The 21,930-nt window shown below is 42.0% G+C and overlaps 1 protein-coding gene across 18 annotated transcripts in view; it reads left to right on the forward strand.

The window, feature by feature from the left end:
• The first annotated feature begins 656 nt into the window (after positions 1-656).
• LOC129650185 (uncharacterized) overlaps positions 657-21,930 on the forward strand; it is a 33,265-nt gene continuing 11,991 nt past the window's right edge. The window contains exons 1-6 of one of the 18 annotated variants that reach the window (XR_008713655.1): positions 665-840; positions 2,579-2,847; positions 7,056-7,127; positions 8,933-9,138; positions 10,230-10,333; positions 18,660-19,014. Coding sequence is in view for 15 of the 18 variants with exons in the window: in XM_055578400.1 (XP_055434375.1) it covers positions 800-840; positions 2,579-2,847; positions 7,056-7,127; positions 16,994-17,049; positions 18,660-18,695 (474 nt within the window). In the remaining 3 variants the exon portion in view is untranslated. Of the gene's footprint in view, positions 841-2,578; positions 2,848-7,055; positions 7,128-8,932; positions 9,139-10,229; positions 10,727-16,993; positions 17,050-18,659; positions 19,015-21,930 lie in introns of those variants that run through there. The other 17 variants (XR_008713657.1, XR_008713656.1, XM_055578400.1 and 14 more) reach the window with 17 other exon arrangements.

The following is a 21,930-nucleotide window of genomic DNA, read 5'->3' on the forward strand; positions in this document are numbered from 1 at the left end:
TCTGGCCACAACAGCATTAACTAGCCAAGCAGTGAGTGGGCCCACCAGCCCCAGCCAACCCCCTTGAGCAGATCTTACGCAGCCTTAGGAAGGGCTAAGCTGCAGCCATTCAGCAAAGCTGCCCCTTAACCCTCAGAAACATGGTGAGATCATAAATATTTACTGTTTTTACTGCTGCTGCTGCTAAGTCACTTCAGTCGTGTCCAACTCTGTGCGACCCCATAGAAGGCAGCCCACTAGGCTCCCCCCTCCCTGGGATTCTCCAGGCAAGAATACTGGAGTAGGTTGCCATTTCCTTCTCCAATGCATGAAAGTGAAAAGTGAAAGTGAAGTCGCTCAGTCATGCCGGACTCTTAGCCACCCCATGGACTGCAGCCTACCAGGCTGCTCCGTCCATGGGATTTTCCAGGCAAGAGTACTGGAGTGGGTTGCCATTGCCTTCTCCGTTTACTGTTTTTAGTATCTGGATTTTGGAGTAATTTGTTATGTAAACTATAGGTAATTGAGGAACCTTTTCAAGTGCAGATTCTCTAACAATCCTCTCCTGAAGGCCTGGGATTCACGGCACTTTAACAAGATCCAGGTGATGTTAGCGTCCTGCTAGTGGTCCACGTGGTCCATGATGAGGAGGTGGATTTGGCCCCGCCCCCCGCTACAGTGAGCCAATGAGCTCAGTCACACAAAACAGTGCTGAGGTCAGCAGTCTCCGTGACAAAGGCGGGATCCGAGCAGGCAGGCTGTTGGTCCACCACAGTGCGGTGAGCAACCACCAGCGCCAAGCTTGACGTCAGAAGGATGCATGGTGGACTCCAGAAGGTTCTGTGAGCTCAGAGCCTCCCGGTGAGTTCTGGTTCCATTTAATTATGAATTTGCTCTGTGGACTCTTGAAGGTTCTGTTTGTTCTGGTTCTGTTTAATTTGGAGTTTGTTCCATGAACTCTGGAAGGTGCTGTTTGTTCTGGTTCAGTTTAATTCTAAGTTTGCCCTGTGGACTCCAGAAGGTTCTGTTTTGTTCTGGTTCTGTTTAATTCAGAGTTTGTTCCACAGGCTCTGGAAAGTTCTGTGTGTTCTGGTTCCACTTAATTCTGAGCTTGCTCAGTGGGCTCTGGAATGTTCTGTGAGTTCTGGTTCCACTTAACCCAGCATTTGCATTTTAATAACTGAAACAGCCCAACACAGGTGTCCATAGTTGGATGGGTGTCCCAGGTAGTTTTCTTCTACACTGAGGCTCAGGAACCCTCGCTGCCTCTAATATAAAGGCTTCACCATCCTCAAGGACCTGGAGTTTACCATGCCTCTCTATTGGGCCACTACACCTTTCATTGACCCATGTTCCCTTGGCTAGAATTCAGTTAAATTGCTCCACCTAACTGTTTATTATTTACTTTTATTCAAGCTTTTAAAAATTCAATTTTATTTTTAAAAATATATCTATTGAAAAATTTAAAAAGATGTATATATATATATCTGAGTTTGTATCTGAATAGATATCTCATATATATATATATTCTAAAGAATCACAGGAAGTTGTATACTTATTGTTGACAATGAACTGAATATAATTTTGACTCTTAGTCAGCCTTTAAATTGTTAGTGTGAGCTGAGGGGAAGGAAGAACTCGAAAAACTCCAAACTGGTTCCAAGAATGGCTTTCCTTTTTAGCCAGTGTTACATTTTTCACAGGATGGGGGAAGAAGCTTTAGTGGTTGCATGCTGTTTTCAAGTAATACTTTTTAGTAATGCAAGAGCTTAGTTGGCTGGGTAACTTGATTACTCTGAAGGGCACGCTATTAGCAGAATGGGAAGGAATCAAAAGAAAAAAATAATTTACATTAAGGCCACAGACATACTATACAATACAGTTACTTCAGGTTTTATATCCAAAAAGCTATTATACTTTTCCCCCATTCTTTTAGCACTGTGGTATTCTGGTAAGGGGCTTTATAAGAGGCAATAAATGGATGCTAGCCCAGAAAAAGCCCAAGAGATTGTTTTGTGAATGAAAAAGTCCTGATGCTGGGAATAAGTCCACATGGATTTTCCTTTTTAGCTCTTTCCAATGAATTGTGGTTATCCATGGCTAATCAATTCATTTCTTTTTATCATAGTTTTCATGTGGAAATGATCTTTGCAGTTTTTATCACAGGAGTGTTATATACATAAAGGAGATAATCCATATGAAGTGCTTTATACGTGAGACAAAAGTGCAGTGTCCTTCCAAATCATTACCTGGAATCTCACTCAGTGTCATTCACTTGTTATTAATAGTAGAAATTGTTATGAGGAAAGAGCATCTTGGAGTAGATTTTAGTCAGAATAAGTTAGGCTATGCTATCATAATGAATTAGTCCCTATTTATTAATGGTTTATTAGTTAAGTGATACTAAGTTATTTAAATATTTAAATTAAATAAATTTAAAAATGGATTTAATTTTCAGTTGTTCAGTATATTCTACCAACATGGATGTCCCGCTGCATCTACAGTGGGAGGTTTTCCTCCAAAAACTCTCACTCAGATGTGGGTTGAAGGAGCCTCACCATTTTGTGTTTCTGCCTTTTCAAAAAAATGTGATTTTCAGGATCTTCCTGAGAGAGGAGAAGAGAAGGCACGAAGCACTCACACCTGCTCTTGAGAGCCTTGACCAGAAGTGGCATAAGTCATTCTCAGGCACTAGCCTGTCATGTGACCCCATTAACCTGCAGGAGGCCTGCAAGTGCAGTCCCAGGTGCCTGGAAGAAGCAGACAACCACAGATGGGTAAACAATACACTCTTAACCATAATTCAGTGGAACTCAGTAATTGAAAGATGCAAAAGAGCTCATCAAAAGGAAGCCATTTATAAATCAGGTAAACCTTTATTACTTATCTCAGGTACTTCATCAGAGTAGAGTTTTAGTATTATTTCATTCTTGTTTTGGTGGAGGGCCAACCAGAAATTCCCAGGTTTTAAGATGAAGCATCTGCATAGATACAAGGTCTTGCCTCATATATCCACTCTGAGCTTCTCTCCGAGAATATATCAAACTGTGATCCTCTGCTTCCATCAGGAGATTCTTAAATAGTCCATTTCTCCTTCTAGAAAACTACTATTGTGTTCTGGCTACAGAGATTAGGACCAAGCCCAAGTAAGATCTTGATTTTCAAAATAAAGACTGTGGTCTGAGTTTACTGAATTGAATTGAATCCTCCATTAAATTAGGCACACATGATGCAGAAACTTGATTTTTTTTTTTTTAGGCAAATTAAAGATCTACTTTCTTGTAAAAACACCTGGCACAGTTCTTGGCATGTCTATAGTCGATGCTCAATAAATGAACCTGTACTTCCTTAGCAAAGGAAGCAAAAGTCATACAGTTTTAATCTTTATGTGTGAATATATTTAGTGAGATTATCAGGTAACGATACCCTTCCTATTCTCATACATCTGAACAGCTTTACGGTTATGAAGCTACTAGAACTTCTCTTCAAAGGTAGGACTTTATTATAAGCCATGAGATGGAGATACAGTAGTGAAAGAAACAGCCAAACTTCCCTTTTGTGCTCTTGCATTTGTTGAAGGGGTGGGGCAGCCATGGAGACAGAGAGCAAGCAAATCAACCAACTACGAAAATGTCAAGGAGATGTGCTAAGGAGAGAATTAGGTGATGACACAGAGAATAACTGGGGACTATTTCAGATAAGTGGCATGCTACTTGGTTTCCTAGCAGAAAGACAAGTACTGCAGAAATAAGGAATTAAGTGAATGTGGGGGCAGCTGGAGAGTTAGGGTCTGGAAGTCTTCAGATTATGAATCAGAAAAGCAGCTGCTAAAGCTAGAAAGAGCTTCTTGTGTTTTGTAGAAACAGCAAGGAGGCCAGTGAGTGAGGAGAAGAGTGGAAGAAGGGGTTAGGGAGGAAAGTATGGATGAAATCATGGGGTGGGGTGGGGTGTAGTCCTCTGGGCTACAGCAGCCTCTTAGGTGCCTGTCTGGCTTGTGCCTGCATCCTGTGGATACAGTGTCTGTGAGTGGAAACTGAAGGAGCTGCTTAGAAAGTGTAATTTGATGTAACCTGGGGACCCAGGCTTTTCTGTTTTGGAGTCAGGCAGTGGAGGGAGATGCTGGGCAGAGAGAGGGCCATCCACCATAAAGTGGCCTGAGCACAGCAGGGTTCTGTGACACAGAGGTGGGGGATGCAGAACTGCACTGGAGCCTGAAGAAGAGGTCATGTGGAGACACCCAGAGAGAGGCTTGGGAGAGGCATCGACATTTTTACAGTGGAAAAGGGCCAGGGGGTCAAAGGAGAGGTGCTCTGCATCAGTTTTGAGTTGACAGCTAACTTGGTCAGAAAAAAATGTGAGAGCTCCCATCCAGAAATAATGGGGTGAAAAATAGAACAAAACTTTAAAAAGAGAGACAAAGGTCCAGTGAAATATAGGTCATTAAACATGAGGGTGATCTCATGGTCCTCACAGCCTAGGTAAAAGCCATGGGGAACTTCAAGTTACACTGATGAGGCCTTGCTAGAATGTGTTTAGAAAATTCAGGAATATTAATTTCCCTTTGGGGACTCATTCAGTGATTTCTTTCCCATTGGAAGAACGTGTTTTGTTCAAACAATTGGGTTGCTTGGAATTTTTATTAGTCACACTTTCAAACACAAAAGCTATAATTTTCAATATTTCAGTTCTTTAAAAGAACGCAAAAACTGGACAGAGTTAATCAAAGACAGGTCGGACTACACCCTGTAGTGACATTTCTGGGATAACAAGATGACTCCAGTGTCCAGTAAATATCTTCTCTTTCCCGTCATCTGAAATGCCATATGCAGAGGCATTGAGCTGATGTCACCATCGAACCACGGTTGCCCGCAGTGACAACTGCTCAGGAATGCGCCCTCTATCAGCTTTCTTCCTTTTTCCGTCCCACGTTTGCAGTTCTCGACTAGTACTTCTTGAGATCATCTCCCAAATACACCACTAGCATGCAACTCCTGGTCTCACTGTCACTTTTGGGGAAACCTCAAGTAAAGATAGCAGTCACAGCTAACTGTCCTGAGGGTAGTAAGGGTGCACTTCAGTCGCTCAGTTGTGTCCGACTCTTTGCGACCCCATGAATCGCAGCACGCCAGGCCTCCCTGTCCATTACCATCTCCCGGAATTCACTCAAACTCACGTCGATTGAGTCAGTGATGTCATCCAGCCATCTCATCCTCTGTCGTCCCCTCTTCCTCCTGCCCCCAGTCCCTCCCAGCATCAGAGTCTTTTCCAATGAGTCAACTCTTCACATGAGGTGGCCAAAGTATTGGAGTTTCAGCTTTAGCATCATTCCTTCCAAAGAACACCCAGGACTGATCTCCTTTAGAATGGACTGGAGATTAGAATGGACTGGACTTTAGATCTCCTTGCAGTCCAAGGGACTCTCAAGAGTGCACTAGGCACCAGCTACTATACAAACTTTATCTGACTGCTGAAACAACCCTATGAGGTAAGTCATGTATTATTATCCCTGTTTTAATGCATGAGGAAAACAAGGCAGAGCAGTAACATAACTGGCTTATGGTCACTGAGCTAGTAAATGGCAGAGCCTGGAACCATCACTTCACTGCCATTCGTCTTTCATCAACTGCTTGTCAATTTTACTCCTTTTGGCATCCCATAAGGAAAATATTTAATCTCTGTCATCCTGATTTCTAAAATTTGCCTCCCCCACACACTTCCTTCCTCATTATAATATATAATAATATGATGCTCTTTTTACAAAATACCCCTAATTTGAGGACTTCTATAGAAGCATACATTACTACTGATGATAATAACAGGCCACAGGCTTCACTAACATCTTAATTTTCCTCACATTTACCAAGGAATGGCTTGATTGATGTATTTCCCCCCTCCAAAGCCATGGAGATTAGTCTGCCTCTGCGTGAGAAGCTGAGGCTTTAAGCCCAAGGCTTTCTCTTTGGAGAGCGATGACCGTGAGGAGGGGAATGTGTGTGATGCATTTAGATTGCAACACCCGTGGGTCTTTATTGCGGTTCTGATTTTTGCATTTTGGGTGCAATCCCAAAATAGCTTACTTTCCTTCACCAGCCAATTTGATTTCTTTTCTCACAGCCCCTAGGACAATATTGATATGTCTGTCTGTCATGGCAAAGTGATATCAGGCTGTCCAGCATGAAAATGTCTGTCTTAGACCATATGATTGCAATAGAAACACTGTTGAGACTTCCCTGGTGGTCCAGTGGTAAGACCCCACACTTCAAATACAGGGGCTGTGGATTCAATCCCTGCTTGGGGAACAAAGATCCTGCATGCTGCTCAGTGTGGTCAAAAATTAAAAAAAAAAAAAAAGAGCACTCTTAAAGAAGTTTAAAATGTATTTATTGTATTGATTCAGGTCATAGAGGTGGCCTCTGTGATTTCTCTCTCCTCTCCTGACATATACTGTTCACTTCTGCTTGTGTTTTGATCACCTCTCTTTCTGTCTGCTGCCTTTTCTGGTCCTTCCTCTGTTTGTCCATGATAGTGATCTCAGTGCCCATATCAGCTTCCAGTAACAAAATGGATTGGTTCTCTTTCCTGGGGAGAGAATATGATATGCCCAGCTGGAGCCAGAAGTACATCCCTGCTACAAGCAATTGGTGGGTATGGTACTGTTTACTCAGCCAGAGGTGCCAATCTCATAAGGTTCTCTCAGAAGCAGCAAAACAGAATTTCCATTTTGGCTGAAATGTTTTAATTTTACATACATGTATAATGATTATATATATGTAAACACACATACATATATATATGGGCTTCCCTGGTGGCTCAATGATAAAGAATCCACCTGCCAGTGCAGGAGATAAACAGGAGACCCAGGTTCAATCCCTGGGTTGGAAAGACCCCCTTGAGGAGGAAATGGCAACCCACACCAGTATTCTTGCCTGGAGCATCCCATGGACAGAGGAACCTGGTGGACTACAGTCCATGGGGTCACAAAATAAACACAACTTAGTGACTAAACAACAATGACATTGTGTTGTCACAAAAGATTGACTCAAAAGATTGACTCTTTTCTTATTTAATCCTTACAGTGACCCTGAGATGTAGTTGTAATTATCTCCATTTTATAGGTGGGTGGCCTGAGAGTCTACAGCTTTCCAAAGGTAAGAGGGCTTTATAAAGGAGCTCAACTCTGTCTCCAAACCTAGGCCCTTTTTCTCTGAGCAAAGGGGAGTAGAAGTACTAGTTAGGAAACCATTTTAAATGCAAGAAGCATATTTGGCAGATGTCGCCACTCTCCCGTGAAGGAAGGAGTGGAGTGCAGGGAGCACATTTTAATTTTGTCACTAGGATCGTCAGTTCAGCCCAGGGAAAGGGAAGCCTGCCTGCTGATACATAGCGGTGTTTCAAGATGATGAGCAAGAAAGCCCTGTCCATTCTGGGGCACAGTTCCCTGGGGACAAGGCTCAAAGAGCAATGAAAGGAGAGTAAGTGAATCACGAAGGCTTTGGAGAGAAGATGAGCAGTAGAGCTAGGCGGAACAGTGAAGGGCAGCAGAGTGGGCCGGAAAGAACTCAGGGAGCGTTAGAAATATGATTACACGGGCCTTCAGTGAGGCTCTGAGGGGCAGGAGCAGCCCTCCCACAAGGATTTGTGGGCATTCTCCCCATTTGAGGGACCCAGCCTGTAGAGTGTGTTCATTCACTCATAGATACGGGTTGCCTCTGTGACTGGGGACTGTTCCCGAGGTCCTAGACAAACTGCTTAAATGTGTGATGTTTCTTTTTTTCTCTCAGTTGCATTGAGCATTGAATGTGTACCGTTTCCTTTTGCACTTTTACTTTTGTATGCATTGTCCCCTCCCTGCTGACCTTCCCTCCTCCATCCTGCCTGTACTCAAATGCCACCCTAGAGTTAGGTTTTGTTATTCCTTTCTGCAATAGAATTAGGGTGCTTTGCATTCTCACAGCATACTTTGTCCCATTTCCAGCACAGTAGGGTAGAGGCGTTAGGGGAAGTGTTAGTGTAGGGAAAATACATTTAATTCATATACAGTGTTCATGGCTGACAATGGCTTTATTTGTTGACTAGCCAGGGGTTTTGGAAATTCTTCAGTTTCCTCATGACCCAGTGTCTTAACCCAAATGAATGATGTTAATACTTTTGTGGAGGATAGTCATGGTTGTCGTTGCCAGAACCTATGCACTCCCAGTTTCCACAGGAGTTAGGTTGAATTGTGGCTTCAGTGACTTCAGGCTTAATAACCAAATGATCAGAGAGAAAAGTCTCTGAAAAGCATACCAAGCACCTTGCAGGAAAATGTAAATGGAGCCAGAATGGGAGCAAGAGGCTAATTTATTGAGTATCCACCATGAGCCAAGCACCCTAGAGATCACTTCTCTGTACACAATTCCCCTCCTTTTTATTTTGTATTTTGGTCATTTCTTTATTAAAGATATGTGCACAGGGAAGACTATGACTCTCAGGAATCTTGCAACACGTCTGGGTTTTCTGGGAGGTAGAAGACTTAAACATTTCTCTCTTGGGATGAAAAGTAAAGGCTGAGGGAGATAGGTAACACAGCTACCTTATAATATTTGCAACTGTATATTTTCTGTCAGACAGAACCCTTGCATTAAGATTAATAACAATGACAACACATAGCTAATATACATATGACTGGTACTATTCTGAGCCACAGTCAGCTCCTGGTCTTGTTTTTGTTGACTGTATAGAGCTTCTCCATCTTTGGCTGCAAATGATATAATCAATCTGATTTCAGTGTTGACCGTCTGGTGATGTCCATGTGTGGAGTCTTCTGTTGTGTTGTTGGAAGAGGGTGTTTGCTATGACTAGTGCATTTTCTTGGCAAAACTCTATTGGTCTTTGCCCTGCTTCATTCCATATTCCAAGGCCAAATTTGCCTGTTACTACAGGTGTTTCTTGACTTCCTACTTTTGCATTCCAGTCCCCTATAATGAAAAGGACATCAAGAAAGCTGAGCGCTGAAGAATTGATGCTTTTGAACTGTGGTGTTTGAGAAGACTCTTGAGAGTCCCTTGGACTGCAAGGAGATCCAACCAGTCCATTCTGAAGGAGATCAGCCCTGGGATTTCTTTGGAAGGAATGATGCTAAAGCTGAAACTCCAGTACTTTGGCCACCTCATGCGAAGAGTTGACTCATTGGAAAAGACTCTGATGCTGGGAGGGATTGGGGGCAGGAGGAGAAGGGGATGACAGAGGATGAGATGGCTGGATGGCATCACTGACTCGATGGACGTGAGTCTCAGTGAACTCCGGGCGTTGGAGATGGACAGGGAGGCCTGGTGTGCTGCGATTCATGGGGTCGCAAAGAGTCGGACACGACTGAGTGACTGAACTGAACTGAACTGAGCACTATTCTAGGCCCTTGACTTGTAAGTTCATTTATTTCACAGCACTCCTGTGAAATACGTATTATCATTTTACAAATGAGGGCATTAAAATAGGTTAAGTGACCATCCTGGTGCGCAGCTAGTCAGTGGTGAAACTAGGATTTATACATAGTTAAGCCCCCAGAATCCATATTCTTAACCACTCTACTCTTATAACTCATCTGAAGTGAGTTATATAGAGAGAGTGGAAACATACGAGGAGGCTATCACATCATTAGATTTCAGGTATAGTCCAAGCTTTGTGAATCGGTGGCTATATGACCTGGGACAATTTCTCCTCTAAGCCTCAACCTCCTCGTTTGCCAAATGAATTAAAAAGTGTTAGTAATTTCCCATATGCATGGTATTTTATATTCATTATTTCTAGTCTCAATTCTTCTTACACCTTGGAAGTATGTTGGGGATTCTGAATAGTATACCCTATAGTATAGGATAAAATTTGGACAAAATTGAAAGTGTGGTTTATTATCAAATAGAATAAAATATGTTTTATAGGCATCATATTAACATGCCTTTATTACTGGATTAATTAGAGAATAATTGTGCACACACACAGATTAAAACAAAAGACAATGAGAAGTTGGGAGCTGCATCAGAAAGCCATATGCAGTAAGGACATATTTTGGCTCATGTAATTGTGAGTCAAAGGAAAGAGGGGCTTTACTTCCCACTTTAGATGGTACAGTGGCTCAACCATATCATCAAGGGTGTAGCCTCTTTCTGCTCTAATGGCCAAACCATCGGCTTCATCCTAAGGATATTTTTCCTTTGTGATCGTAGGATGATTATCAGAAGCAATTAGGTCATAACACTGCTAATTCTTATCTACAGGTAGACAAAGAGACACTCTCTCCTGGAAGAAAGAGGAGGAATTCTATCACCTCTCCGGCCTGCAGTTGTGGACTATCCCATTCCCCATCTGTCACCAGCAAGGGGTATGGGAGGTCTCTGTTGGGCTACGTTGTTGGTTCTCAGCCCCCATGGCTCATTAATATCAGAGGGGTGCTCTTTCAAAGTTACTGTACTAATTTTTTTTCTTTAAATTTTATTGAAGTATAGTTGATTTACAAGGTTGTATTAATTTCTGCTGTACAACAAAGTGTCTCAGTTACACATACATTCTTTTTCATATTCTTCTTCATTATGGTTTATGGTAGGATATCTATGCTAATTATTGGGCCTCTCCCAGGCTGAGAAAGAATCTCTGGGCATGGGATCTGGATATCCAAATGTTTGAAGTGCTCTTGGTGATTTTAATGCAAAGTTAATTTGAGAAGCATGGGCCTACATTTATTAGAATTTATCCACAGGGCTTCCCTGGTGGCTCAGACAGTAAGGAAATCTATCTGCCTGTAATGCAGGAGACCTGGGTTCAATCCCTGGTTTGGGAAGATCCCCTGGAGAAGGGAATGGCAACCCACTCCAATTTTCTTGCCTGGAGAATTCCATGGACAGAGCAGCCTGGTGGGCTACTGTCCATGGGGTTGCAAAGAGTTGGACATGACTAAGCAATTAATGCTTTCAGTTTCTTTCATCCATTAAGCTGAAGACTGGGGGAAGTTTCTGCTGAGTCAAAAGTCTTGAGTGTAAAATGATCATAGATTCAAAATAAAATTAGGGCTTTGTTAGGAAGATAAAGATAGATACTTGGTGGGCATTAAATATTATTCACTCCAAAATAAATTTGGTAGTTTTTAAACTTTGTAGGTGCATGCTTAGTTAGTCCTCATAACAACCTGATGAGCAAGCTGTGATAGTCACCAGTGTGTAATTGTTGTTGTAGTATCTTATTTGCTGCCAGTATCTTTTCAGTTTGGTTATTGCTTAAACTGTACCAGTTGATAAATATTTTTAATGTTACTTCTGCTGTTGAGTAGAATAGGCTCATAGTTAGTTGTCCAAAGTGAAACATTTTAGAGAAGGAACAGGAGTGTTCTGTTTTTAAGAATATGACTCCAGGACATTAAGAGTAAACTGGGACCATTCTGGGCCAAGCAGCATATATCATCATGCTACCTATGAAGTGTTATGTATAGTACAGGATTTGGCTTTGTTTAAAGAGAGGTCTGGCCTGTGTCTTGCCTGTTAAGCATGTCTTTGCTTAGGCCAGGTTCTGACCACACTGAATCTTAAGATGTAGATGCCCACACTTGAGAGTTTTAGGGTGGGGCTGCCCGCACCAGAAAGACCAACTATATATTTCAGGTGGAGACTTTGGTTAACTGGGCATCAATAGACCTAGAGACTGAGTTCAGCCATGTGGGCAGTCAGTCAGTCATGCCTGTGTAATGAAGTAACAATAAAAACTGAACAGTGATGCTCAGACATATTTTCTTGATTGGTAGAACTCCTTGCATATTGCTAGGCATCAGTACTGAGGGGGTACAGTGTTCTGAGGACAACAGCAGCTTCATGTTCAGAACCCTCTCAGAATGTTCTATGCATCTCATCCTTTGGGTGATGTGGATCTGTATCCTTTCTCTGTAATAAACAACCAAGAGTGCAATAGCTTTAATTACACTCCTTGAATTCTGGGAGTCCTTCTAGTGAATTGGAAAGCAGAGGGCAGATTTGGAAACCCCCTAAACTTTCAGTTGGTGTCAGAAGGGAAGGCTAGAAACTTTGCCCTCAAACCTCACAGTTTGGATACTCTGGGTATATTATCAGACCATTTTAGGAGGCTAAGTAACATGCCCAGTGTCTCAAAACTAATGATGGATGGAGCTGGTTTACACTCCCCAGATATTATTTCTATGATATTCCAGTGCTGCTTTTACACTTTTTTCCCCCTGCTTTTAATTTCTCATGTTAAATTCTTTCTGTTAAAATAACTGGTGTTTTGTTGTTGTTTGTTTTCTGTTTTGCTGACTGAAACTACATCGATACAACAGTATTGATATTCAAATACTTTTTTTTTTTTATTAAAAAATACCTCAAATTTAGAGGAGACTCCCAACTATAAATACAGGAAAAAAAAAAAGTCAACAGTAAAAAAAAGTCTAGACTCTTAGAGTGATGAAGTGGTGAAAGTTGCAACAAAATAACTCTTAGAGCTTATGGATCAGTGTTTGACTTAGTTGAGTGCATGGTCTTTCCTGAGGCTGTCAGAGGCTTAAAGGAATCAATTGCTCCAAGTCCTAGTTTTGCAGAGCATCTTTCCATTCCTGGGCATTGTGTAACACTCAGGCTGAAGCCATTGAGACTCAAGGCACAAAGAGTGTGAAAAGAAAGCACATGCACAGCTTTCTCATCTGGTTTCTGAGATTACTGATTTGATTCAGTAAAGGGTCACACTTATGGTTTTGGGTTTTGGTCCTATAAATTTTTCCTTTAATTTACTATTCCCTGGATAAGGGATAGTCACAGAATGATTCACTGATGAAATGGTTTCCCAGTCATTTTGAAGAATTGATGATGATTTAGTGCCTTTTAACTCTAGTGCCTCTGATAGTTACAGTTACCGAGGTAAAATTAGGAAAATGAAGCCATATACAGTATTTGGTTCATTGATATTCCATAGATCTAACTGTGAATGTGAACTGCAAAGAGAAAACACTTCACTTCCAAATAAATGCCCTAAACATGATAGAGCTAGCAGGTGGGGATCATATACTATTTCTAGTTTATAAAAATGTAACTGTGAGAGCTTAATGTAGGCAAATGGTTGCTCCTTCTGCCTCACCTCCTATTTTAAAATATGTTGCATTAGTAGAAAATTTGAGGTATAGTAAAGTAATCAGAAAATGGCACTGAAAAATTAGTTTATTACTCAGAGTTCCCAAGAGGAGATAGCTTGCCCCACCACAGGGAATCATATCAGTCAGGGTTTTCCAGATAAGCAGAGCAACAACAAGTAATATATCTGTATATACACCTACGTCTACATCTATACCTGTACCTTCATCTGTATATAAAAGAGATTTATTGTATGGAATTGCTCAGATGATTATGGAGGCTGAGAAATCCCAAGATATGTGTAGTTGGCAAGCTGGAGACCCAGGCAAGGTGATGTACTTCCTGTCCAAATGCCAGCTGACTTGAGATCCAAGAAGAATTATGTTTCTTAAGTTTATGTTTCTTAAGTTCAAGTCCAAAGACAGGAAAATATACCAGCTCAGTAGATCGGGCAAGAGGAACTCCCCCTACCTGGTCTTCAGCCAGTGCTCCATATTACAGAGGGATATTGACTTTATTCAGTTGACTGATTCAAATGCTAATCTTATCCAGAAACCTCCATCACAGACTCACCTATCACTTTTGACCAAATATCTGAGCTCCCTGTGGCTGAGTCAGATTGACACATAAAAGTCATCATCATTGGTGGCCACATGGGAAATTACTGGGGTTGGTCACAAGGAAGAAAGGAAAAGACTGTGGATAGGATCCTTTATTGTGGTTTCCTGAGGAACCAAATGAGGCAGGGGAAGCAGCCTTGCTTGGAGTTGGGTAGTTTGAATAATTTCAGCAGGCTCTGGGCCATGGGGCTGTCCCTGATTGTCTGGAACTTGTCCCTAGAGTGATTTGGGCAGGTAGATAGTGGCCCAGAATGTGAGAGTCAGATAAGGAAGGGGGGGGGTGGCAGTGTAGACTTTGGATTGATTGGTTTGTATTTGAAGAGCATATCCCAAGGAGAGGACTCCTCCTAAGGAGGGAAAATGGGGAGCAAGGCAGGAGGCTAGGGCAAGGTGGTTTAGGCATATTTGGGTTGTCCAGAACAAGGCTTATCTAGCATGTAGACCTACTGCTACTGCTAAGTTGCTTCAGTCGTGTCCGACTCTGTGCAACCCCAGAGACGGCAGCCCACCAGGCTCCCCCATCCCTGGGATTCTCCAGGCAAGAACACCGGAGTGGGTTGCCATTTCCTTCTCCAAAGCATGAAAGTGAAAAGTGAAAGTGAAGTTGCTCAGTCATGTCCGACTCTTAGTGACCCCATGGACCGCAGCCTACCAGGCTCCTCTGTCCATGGGATTTTCCAGGCAAGAGTACTGGAGTGGGGTGCCATTGTTAAAGCATCAAGTTTACAGAAGCTGGAAATATGGCTGATTCAGCCCCATGGTAACAGCCTGTCTAATTCTTACTTTAGGAGTTGGCACCTAGTGAATGGATTCTCTTTCTAACCAAAGCTGGATCACAAGCATCCCCATTAGCAGAATAGATTTGTGGGTGCAAGAGCAGGTAGAAGAGGAGAGTAGAAAATACTTGGGCTTTGCAAACAAGTGCTTTTGTGTGAATACTGGCCCTATTGCTTATTAGCAGAGCACACTTAGACAGTTATTTTATCTCCCTAGCATTGTTTTTTTTCCTAAAGTCTCTGCAAAGTAGACAACAGAATGTACATCGGGGTTTTGGTGAAGGTTTGAGATAATGAATACAATGTATCTAGCAAATAGTAAGCGCTTATTTTGATTGGTGTAGGTTTGTCATTTTTATTATTCTAGGATACAGAGAGTTGAGGGTCCTGAAATGAGGTCAGGTTCATGCTCTGTGTTGTGCTAAGTCACTTCAGTTGTGTCCGACTCTGTGTGACCCCATGGACTGCAGCCTGCCAAGCTCCTCTGTCCATGGGATTCTCCAGGCAAAACTACTGGAGTGGACTGCCATGCCCACCTCCAGGAGATCTTCCCGACTCAGGGATCAAATCTGCAGCTTCTGCGCCTCCCGCACTGCAGGTGGATTCTTTACCACTGAGCCACCAAGGAAGCCCCAGGGTTCATGAGACCTTAGTATTTAGAAAAACTAAAAATATCTGAAACTATTACTAGATTTATTCTGGTGAAATTCTGAGTCAAATAGGCTTATTTTAATTCATCTTTACTATACCTCAAATTTTCTACTAATGCAACATATTTTAAAATAGGAGGTGAGGCAGAAGGAGCATCCAGCTAGAATATGTCTTTGAGTAATGCTTTCATTAACCATACACAGTGGTATATTGTCAGATCTCTTGCATATTTTTGTCCTTCCCTTTTGTTTTCTTTAGAAAGGAGTTGAAGTCACTGTCTCTCAAATTTTAGCAGTCTTTGCTTTTCTGTCTTTTTAATTTTTTTTAAATTTTATTTTATTTTTAAACTTTACATAATTGTATTAGTTTTGCCAAATATCAAAATGAATCCACCACAGGTATACATGTGTTCCCCATCCTGAACCCTCCTCCCTCCCCATTCCATCCCTCTGGGTCGTCCCAGTGCAGAAAGCAAATGCCTATCTGATTTTCGCTCCCTTGTATGTGTACATCTGTTTGTGCATGGTAGCTATTCCTATGTATCAGTGTTCACATAGGCTGAATGTTTGATGGCTGGTTTAAGTGGGAAAAAATTTGCTGTGTGTCTAGGTGTTGGTATATCTCTAGGTATTGGTATCTTTTCATTAAATTCTTTTTTTTTTTTTGGCAAAATATTTCAATCTTAAAAATCATTTTTTTTCAGGCAAAATAGTTTTCCTCTATTATTCCTGTAATTGTTAACTCCATTAAACTTCAGTTCTATCTCAATATTTTACTCTTCTTTGATGCCCTTTGCAGCTTAATTGACTCCCTGTATTTGACTTCCATGTGTCTTAGATTTCTTTAACCACTTAAATCTTTTTTTATACTTTCCCTGAGTTTGTGAAGAATCTAGAGTTTGCTTATTTCTTTACAAATTTGAAATCTGGGGGAAAAAAGCTAACAGCCTCCATTAATTTTATTGTGTATTATTTTTGCTTTTTATCTTCATATCTGATATAATTTAATAGAAACAGGTCCTTTTGACTCCTATTGTAAACATACATAGAAGTTCTAAAGCATTTTCTTGTTCCTTGCAATACATTTATTATTTTATAGGAAGATATTTGCTTTGAATTCTCATGGTGATCTTTTTCTTTTGAACAGCTATATCTTTTTTTATATGCTTTGTACTTTTTTGGGTTAGTTGTTCCCTTTTGCAAAGGAATACTTTAGTTTGTCAGGGATTGAGAATTGAGGAGGGTTCTATCAAACATAGGCATGAAGCACTTTTGGAATTTTTATGCCCTGATGAAGGGTAAAGGACAGTATTTGGTTTCATTTTGCCATTTCAAAGATCCTTCAGCCTGTGGGGAATTGCGAGAGAGCAGAAGCCAGAGCCAGAGTTAGGGAAGAAAGTCAGAGCCCGTTATGCGTGGGAAGTTCGCCCAGAGTTTCTGTTTTGTGTTTGGCATGCAGTCAGGATTTTGCTAGGGCAGGGCCCCTGCTACCATCTGGCAGAGCTGATGGTCTCATCACCTCTACTCTTCGCTGATGTGGTTGTCAGGACCAGTGTTAAGTGGCAGTGCCACTGCAGGGTCCTGGCAAAGCCTGGCCTCCCGTATGAGAAGACTTTTTGGTGACATGAGTGGGATGTAGATTTCTGCTTCCTGATCCGCAACCGCAACCCCCCGCCACTACCTTCCCCAACTCCACTACTCCTTATTATCCCACCTCCTCCTTTGTTTCCGGCCCCCACATCCTCCAAGTTAGGCTACAAGTCAGTATCATGTTATCGAAAACCAGAAAGGATAAGACTGCTGACAGGAGCAGCTGGGCCCAGAGTTCAGGTCCGTGAGAAGCTCACTTGGGTGTTTGTTGGTTTCACTTTTAGGACATTTTCCTGAACCTCCCCTTGGGCATTCAATATTAGAATTTCTGGGCGAGGAGGTAAGAATCTGTATTTTAAGAAAGGTTTCTCAAGTAATTGGAATGCAGCTAGCCCTTGGATCTCTGACAGTTACCTACAAATCATGAGACTGAGAAAAAGGCCTGAAAAAAAAATGGGCCGGTATGTCTTTCTAAAATTTCCTGAGCACCTACTTTATGTAAATTTCTCCTCTCTCACTGTGTCACTGCATAGGACAGAACAAAGCACAAGGGGACGGATGTACAATCTAATTAGGCAGAAATAGTTCACATTTACCTAGTGCTTACCACACACCAGATGCTTCATTTAGCACTTTACACACATTAGTTGGAATGATCCTCACAGTCACCCTAGGATTTGGAGAATATTATTTTCCCTGTTCTACCAGTAGGGAAACAGAGGCTTCCAAAATGTTAAGGAGCTTGTCAGCATCACATAGGTAGCAAGTGGCAGGGCAGAATCTGAACATGTGAAGTTCATCTCCAGGCTGCATTTTACATAAACTCTGTTGCCTCTTGCAGAAGGAGATATCAGGCAACATGGTTAGTCTGTGTCTAGACTAAGTGGGAGTTCAGACTCTAAATGTTGTGTGTTCTGAACACACCCCAACTCTGGGCCTGGAAGTTGAGGTCTGCAGCCAGGAGGGAGGTGCAGGATATTCTCCACAGAGGAGCTCCCAGGTAGATGCCCTGTGCCCTGCCGCGCATGCGCCTTGAGCCTCCCCTGCCCTCCTCCTCCTCCCCAGTTTCCCATCTGCAGCCATCCTTGATGGAGGCTCGACTCACCTGTGTGTGCAAGAAGGCTGAATGCTCCCTTGCCTGTTTTTAAGCCGTTTGCCTATGACAGAATATGAATAGCAAGATTGGAAACATCTCTGTTATAACTTTAGAGGTCCCATGTGCCAGTTCAGCATCACCTTGTTGCTTTCCTTTTCAGAACAGTAAAAATTGGCTACTGGCTCTGATTTTTTTCAAAGAACCATGGAAGTTATTTACTAGCTTTTGGGGTAATTTATCCAAGTGGATTTTCAAATATTTTGTACAAACCCAGTGTAAACATCTTGTTAAAAAAAAATTGTAAATGCAGCAGTCACATTCAAGACAACTTCAGAGGGAAGAGATGTTTTCAGGGTTGGTTTCTTTTGATGTCATTAGATTTGGGTCCTATATTATGTCATTGTTGTTATTAGAAATTTAGTAGGTGATTAACTGCACAAGTTGTTTCATTTGGCTTTACACAGAGAAAAGTAGAGAAACTGTCTCTGCCCCTAAGGGATATGGTATTTAAGATGATTTTAAGACAGATACCACTGATACAGTATTAAAACTAAAAAAAGGATGGAATCTTTGTGAGAAAGGCAACACAAGACAGCATTTTGTATATAGTTTATAGTATGCTATAACATAGCCTCGAAGAACACAAATTCTGAAGCCGGACTGCCTGATTTCAGAGCCCTGCTCTCTGTGCAGCTGTGCAACCTTAGATAAATCACCTCAGTTTTCTCGTCTGTAACATGGGGCTGATAATCATATGTATCTCCTAAGATTGTGCCTATTAAATAAGTGTACATAGAACACATACTATTGTAAACTATGTATTTATATATAATCTATATGTTTTATACATACAGGTTTTCCTGCTGGTGGCCAGGTGTGACTTTGGGTGAAGCATTAGGAAACATGCTGCAAGCTCACATGTGAGCTGTGGTCTTCAATCTGCTTGAAAAGCTGCCAGTTTGGTCTGAATCTGACTTCCTAATTGGTCCCAAATTCAGGTTGTAAGGAAAATGGTGGTTAGAGCTCTAGAAATCATAGCAGAGCTATTGGGAACTTAACTAAAGTGGTTGTGGTGAATAAATGAATAAGTACAAGGCACTTAACCTGGCACCTGGTTACATGGCAGATCTCCAATATTAGTTCTTATTTTAAAATTTTTGTGATTTATTGGTTTTCTTTATACACAAATTAAATTCTTCTTAAAACTGAGCACCCTTTTAGTTTTGTTTAGCTCACAGACTCTTGCCAAAAGAGGAACAAAGTCTAGGGGATTAAAGATCTTCCAAGATCTTCACAGCAGTGTGAGAGTGAGAAACTTCATTACTTCATTTAGGAAGTAATAGCTTGAATAAATTCATAGTTTATCCTTACAGTGGAATTTGCTTGACTTTCATCTCAGAATAAAACTTCCTATTTCTCATCACTTCTCTGAGGAAATATTCTCGGGATTATTTTTCTGTCTTTATTTCCCTCTTATTTTTCTGTCTTTATTTCCCTCTTATTTCCTTTCCTTTTCTTTCTTCTTCTTTATCTATCTTGTTCCTGCTGTTAATCATTCCCCTCGTGGCTCTCTCACCTTTCTTTCCTTCCCTCCCTTTTAAGTTTTTTTTGCTAGTTGGAAGGAAAGTAGCATCAGATTATCTTACTGTGGTTCACAAAAACTTGGGGCAGGTAGTTAATTACTTTTTAATTCTGAAGCAGTCTCCTAAATTAAAGGAAGGGGGTTGATGCATGATTTGCAGGAGACCTTCCTGAGTGTGGAGCTCACTGCTTGCTTCTCATGGGTAAGCAGCATCCATCAGTGATGTGAAAAGGAGCATCTAGTGAGACCTTGCACTGGTGAGACCATAGGAGTCTAGGGTTCCAGGCCAGAGGATGCAGATAGCCAAACACATAGGGTAAGATTCAAATAATACCTATCCTCCTCTCCTCGCTCCATTTCATTATTTCTGGAGAATGAAGCCAGTGTGGCATGAGGTCAAGAGACCTAAAATGCATGTCACTGATCAGTAAACACCTTCTTCCCCTGCCTTGGAGCATGGATACGCCTCTGACTGCCTTGCCACATCTTTTTGAAATAACAAGGGATTTTTAAGGTGTTTATCTCATCTACAGCTTTTTTTTTTTAAAGCAGCAAGTTCATTTAAATAATTACCTAGTCATTTAGTTAATGCATTCTTTTTTAAACTTGACTAACTACAGCGTATGTGGTTTTTATGGAAAAAGAGCCCCCTTTATGTAATAGCACTGTTTTTTCCCCCGCAAAATAAATGCAACACAATTATTTTACTGCAGAGAAATTAGCTCATTTGCAAATGCCACCTCGGAACACAAGAAGAATGGCATTTATTGAAGCACTAATAAAGGCACCATGTTAGAATAATTTTATGCTGACGGGCCCACAATCGCTCAATATTTTAAGAGCTGTCATCACACCAGCATGAGCTGCATGCAGAAGTACACATTTATGCTGTGACATCATGACACTAAGAGTATAATTGGAATAAAATTACCCAGCTTCTCCCTGGCATTTGCCGGTGTTTCAGAGCCCCTCACTGCCCTCCCAGAGTGGATTCTTGGTTTCGGACCAGCAGCCACACATTCTTTGAATGTAGGGTGTCCCAGGCTCGTGCTGGTGAGTCCTTCAGGTTTTTCTGGAGGACACTTCTCAGTGGGTACTCAATGACCTGTGCTTGTCGTTGAACAGAGGGCTGCACAGGCTACAAAGCTGAAAGAATCACAAATCAGCACAAGTCACTCCTTAGATATGGACAATTAAGCAAACAGCCACCATACAATGGCTGAAGACCTCAGAGCATCAGTTTTAGCAAGTTAATAAATTCCAGTCATGGCCTGCAGTTAAATGCTAAGCTTGAACAAATGAGAACATGGGCATGAAATTGGGACTTGCCAATTCAACCCTATGACTTCTCACCATGTTTCTATCCTTACTGGAGCTGGGACTTGGGGGTGAAAATATCTGACAAGAGATGGTAGTGAGTGTGGAGGAGGGCACAGACTTGCCTGTCCTGTTGTGGCAGGACACCCCCTCGATACCTCGACTTTCCTTACTGGCTCTTGGGCTAAGTCAGACCTGTTGTACCCTATAGGAGGTAAGAAGGCGCCTTTGCAAATCTGGGTTGAATGCCATGAGCTGGTAAGTTTGTTTGGGCTGTCAACTACAAACTGGCACTTGCCTGTTGCTGCTAAGTCGCTTCAGTCGTGTCTGACTCTGTGCGACCCTAGAGATGGCAGCCCACCAGACTCCCCTGTCCCTGGGATTCTCCAGGCGAGAACACTGGACGGGGTTGCCATTTCCTTCTCCAATGCATGAAAGTGAAAAGTGAAAGTGAAGTCGCTCAGTCGTGTCCGACTCTTGGTGAACCCATGGACTACAGCCCACCAGGCTCCTCCATCCATGGGATTTTCCAGGCAAGAGTACTGGAGGGGGGTGCCATCGCCTTCTCCATGGCACTTGCCTATCAACTGCAAATTGGCCCCTGCTGAGACCATTTGCCAGCAACTGTACAGCAACAACTAGGGCATTTGCCAAGTGCCTCTACCGAGGTTGAACCCTGTGCTGCTGCTGCTGCTGCTGCTGCTGACCTTTAACATCCCTTGAGGGCGTTCAGGGTGGACTGAGATAAGAAAGCCTTCTTCAGGGATCAATGCAAAGAAATAGAGGAAAACAACAGAATGGGAAAGACTAGGGATCTCTTCAAGAAAATCAGAGATACCAAAGGAACATTTCATGCAAAGATGGGCTCGATAAAGGACAGAAATGGTATGGACCTAACAGAAGCAGAAGATATTAAGAAGAGATGGCAAGAATACACAGAAGAACTGTACAAAAAAGATCTTCACGACCCAGATATTCACGATGGTGTGATCACTGACCTAGAGCCAGACATCCTGGAATGTGAAGTCAAGTGGGCCTTAGAAAGCATCACTACGAACAAAGCTAGTGGAGGTGATGGAATTCCAGTTGAGCTATTCCAAATCCTGAAAGATGATGCTGTGAAAGTGCTGCACTCAATATGCCAGCAAATTTGGAAAACTCAGCACTGGCCACAAGACTGGAAAAGGTCAGTTTTCATTCCAATCCCAAAGAAAGGCAATGCCAAA

This window comes from Bubalus kerabau, chromosome 4 (genome assembly GCF_029407905.1).
Source record: "Bubalus kerabau isolate K-KA32 ecotype Philippines breed swamp buffalo chromosome 4, PCC_UOA_SB_1v2, whole genome shotgun sequence".
In the NCBI taxonomy this organism is placed as follows: domain Eukaryota; kingdom Metazoa; phylum Chordata; class Mammalia; order Artiodactyla; family Bovidae; genus Bubalus; species Bubalus kerabau.